At 32.7% G+C, this 3,356-nt stretch overlaps 1 protein-coding gene across 1 annotated transcript; it reads left to right on the forward strand.

The window, feature by feature from the left end:
• Positions 1-1,763: 1,763 nt before the first annotated feature.
• LOC137826476 (steroid 5-alpha-reductase DET2) lies at positions 1,764-2,916 on the forward strand. The gene has a single exon (XM_068632452.1). The coding sequence runs from the start codon at positions 1,931-1,933 to the stop codon at positions 2,714-2,716; it is 786 nt and encodes a 261-aa protein (XP_068488553.1). The 5' UTR covers positions 1,764-1,930; the 3' UTR covers positions 2,717-2,916.
• The last annotated feature ends 440 nt before the right edge of the window (positions 2,917-3,356 follow it).

Genomic DNA, 3,356 nt, shown 5'->3' on the forward strand with positions numbered 1-3,356 from the left:
GTCAAATTCATTATTAACAACGTATTTGTAATAACTACCACTTACTATATTTAAAGTTTATTATTTGAAAAATTAAATTATTTATATTAAAAAATTGTTAAATTATTTATTATAACAAATATACAATTTTATGATATTTTTTTCTTATTAGTTACTTTATGATGTTATTATTAATATTCTAATTCAAATATAGTACATGAAATTAGTTCCTTTTATATAATATAAAATATATTTTTTATTAATAAATATTAAATTTTCTTTTAGAAGATCTCACAGGAATTCAAAAGCCAGTACTCTAATAAAATGAAAGACATATTTTCTAACCTATCTAGTTTTCTTACCAGAACCCATTTACATGGATTGCTTTTGAAAATTTCAACGTTATTAATGTTTAAACAGAAAATGCTACACACTTTTAAGATCTGAATAAATAAATATTCAGTCAATAACAAATTTTTCATTGATATCAAAGTTTTAGTGAAGCCCTTTATATTTATATTGTATATAATTAATAAGAGCATTTTAAAACAACAATACTCCCTTTGTTTCTTCGGTTTTTACCATCATGGAGTTATTCTTTTTTGTTTTTTACCAAAATGGGGTCAATTTAAAAAAAATTACAAATTTAGGCAAGTCGTGTCAATTCGGCACGACTTCATATGCACAAATCGTCCCAATTAGACACGACTCTACCATGTCATATTGAAGTCGTGCCAATTTGACACGACTTCTGTCCTGTCATACTGAAGTCGTGCCAACTTGGCACGACTTCTGCTAAGTCATAATTTTTTTTTTAATTTTATTGTTTATATATTGGGTAGTAAGTTATGTAATGTTAAAAATTAATTTGATACATAATTTTCTAAGAGTGTTAGTTTTAAAGAACAAAAAATTGAATAATCGTATATGGATCATGTTTGACGGTAATGTAATACAATAACTTGATTATTTGATTAATTAAAAAATGAAAAAAATTGTTATTGAATTTGGAAATAAATAGATAAATGAAAATTTATTGTATTTGAAAAATAAATAGAGAATTATTGTTGTGAATTTGCAAAATAAATAGCTTGAGAAGTAATGATTTTACATAACACGTAATGATGAGAAGATATTAATTAGAACTAAACAAATTAGTAAGATTCATTACAAGACATAAAATAAAAATATAAAGTTGAACTAGAAGTAAATTATTTATGGGAAGACGTGCCACAATGTGGTCTTCGTATTTGTCGTCGAAGTCTTCGTGGAAGAGGATCATCAACGACATGTTCATCATCGTTGTTATTGGCTTCATTATGAGATGCTGGTGAGGGCATTGTGGGTCGATAGTGCATGGATGATGTTGGATTATATGCAGAAACAGGGGTGAATGCCGAAATTCCAAATATATTTGGTGGAGTGGAAAAAGTACGCGAAGGAAAATGTTAATTTTCTTTATCTATGTATTTATTCATAACACGCTTAGAACATTCATTTTCTTTATCTATGTATTTATTCATTCAATTCAAACATGATCCATACACGATTATCCAAAAGTTTATAAAAATAATTAAATTGTTAATTTTTATTCTGGAAAGAAATGTTTCCTTTCTCTAACATATTTATTGTAATTTTGTATTATAATGTTGATCATTACGATCACTTATACATGCATTTATGGTATTAAATAAAGAAAAAAATAGATAGAATAAAAAGTGTAAAACTAATCTATTTTAGTAAAGTAATCTTAATAAATATACCATAAAAATAAAAAAATAATGATGAATTGATTATTTATAATTAATTTTTGAAAGAGTATAATAAATTTACTGCAATAATAATTTGGCCTCTGAGTTTTACAGCAGGTCCCCACAATCTGACAGAGGTACCAAACCCCAAAAAAGAAAAATAAAAGAAAGAATTGTGCACTCAGTTTCTCATCGCAACCATGATGATCCAAGACGACTCCTCCCTCTTCCACTCTTCCCTCGTCGCGCTCTTCCTCATGGCACCCCCCACCTTCCTCTCCCTCACCTTCCTCCAGGCCCCCTACGGCAAGCACCACAGGCCCGGATGGGGGCCCAACCTCCCGCCCCCCCTCGCCTGGCTCCTAATGGAAAGCCCAACGCTCTGGCTCACCCTCCTCCTCTTCCCCCATGGCCTCCACTCCGACAACCCTAAAGCCCAAGCCCTCATCGCCATCTTCCTCCTCCACTACTTCAACCGCACCATCCTCTACCCTCTCCGCCTCCTTTTCACCCCGTCCAAAAAAACCGCATCGGGCTTCCCCCTCTCCGTGGCCCTCATGGCCTTCTTCTTCAACCTCCTCAATTCCTATCTCCAGGCCCGTTCAGTCTCCCACTACCACACCCATTATACTTCATCGGGCTTTTTCTGGTTCCGGTTTTTGATTGGGCTTTTGGTGTTTTTGTGTGGGATGGGGATTAATGTGTGGGCTGATAGGGTTTTGCTGCGGCTGAAGAGCGAGGGGAAGGGCTACGTGGTGCCCCGCGGAGGGTTGTTCGACCTCGTTGCGTGTCCTAATTACTTTGGGGAGATTGTGGAATGGCTGGGCTGGGCTGTTATGACTTGGTCCTGGGCTGGGCTGGGCTTTTTTCTTTATACTTTTGCGAACCTCGGGCCCAGGGCGCGTGGCAACCGGAGGTGGTATTTGGAAAAGTTTGGGGAGGATTATCCGAAGCAAAGGAAGGGTGTTATTCCATTCTTGTATTGATCATTCTTTTTTGTTTTTGTTTTTGTTGCATTGGAATTGGGAATGTGGGATGGGATCAAGGGAAAAATCATTAATAATTTTGTTGTTGTGTTTATGATGATCATGCATTGTAGCTCAACTTCGTTCGCCTAATCTTACTCTAAGATCAATGTTTTTTTTTTTTAATTTTTAAATTACAATTTTAGTGATTTTATTTTTCACTTCTTTACTCTTTTGTTCTTTCTGTATATTCATTGATACTATCTTTAAGACTTATTTAATATGTATAAAACTAATAATTTAATCAAAATGATAATTTCTTAAAAGGGTGATGATTATTAAAATTACGGAAAGTAGGATTAAAGTCGAAAATCATTAGTTAAAATGAAAATTATTTTTAATGTTGTTGCGGCGGTTGTAGTTGACGGTTGTAGTTGACTGTTTTTTTTTTTTATTGTGAAGTGGATGTGTGAGGATTTAAGAAGAAAATGTAAAAGAAGTGATTTTGTTTAATTGTGATATGATAGGGTAATTTTATTATTATAAGAAATATAAGACATTTTTGAGTTGATTTGAGTTAATTAAAATTTTGAAAATTATTTTTGATTGTTTATACTGTTGATTAATTATTTTCGAACTTACTTGTCGAAAAATATTTAGA

Source organism: Phaseolus vulgaris, chromosome 8, assembly GCF_000499845.2.
Source record: "Phaseolus vulgaris cultivar G19833 chromosome 8, P. vulgaris v2.0, whole genome shotgun sequence".
NCBI lineage: Eukaryota > Viridiplantae > Streptophyta > Magnoliopsida > Fabales > Fabaceae > Phaseolus > Phaseolus vulgaris.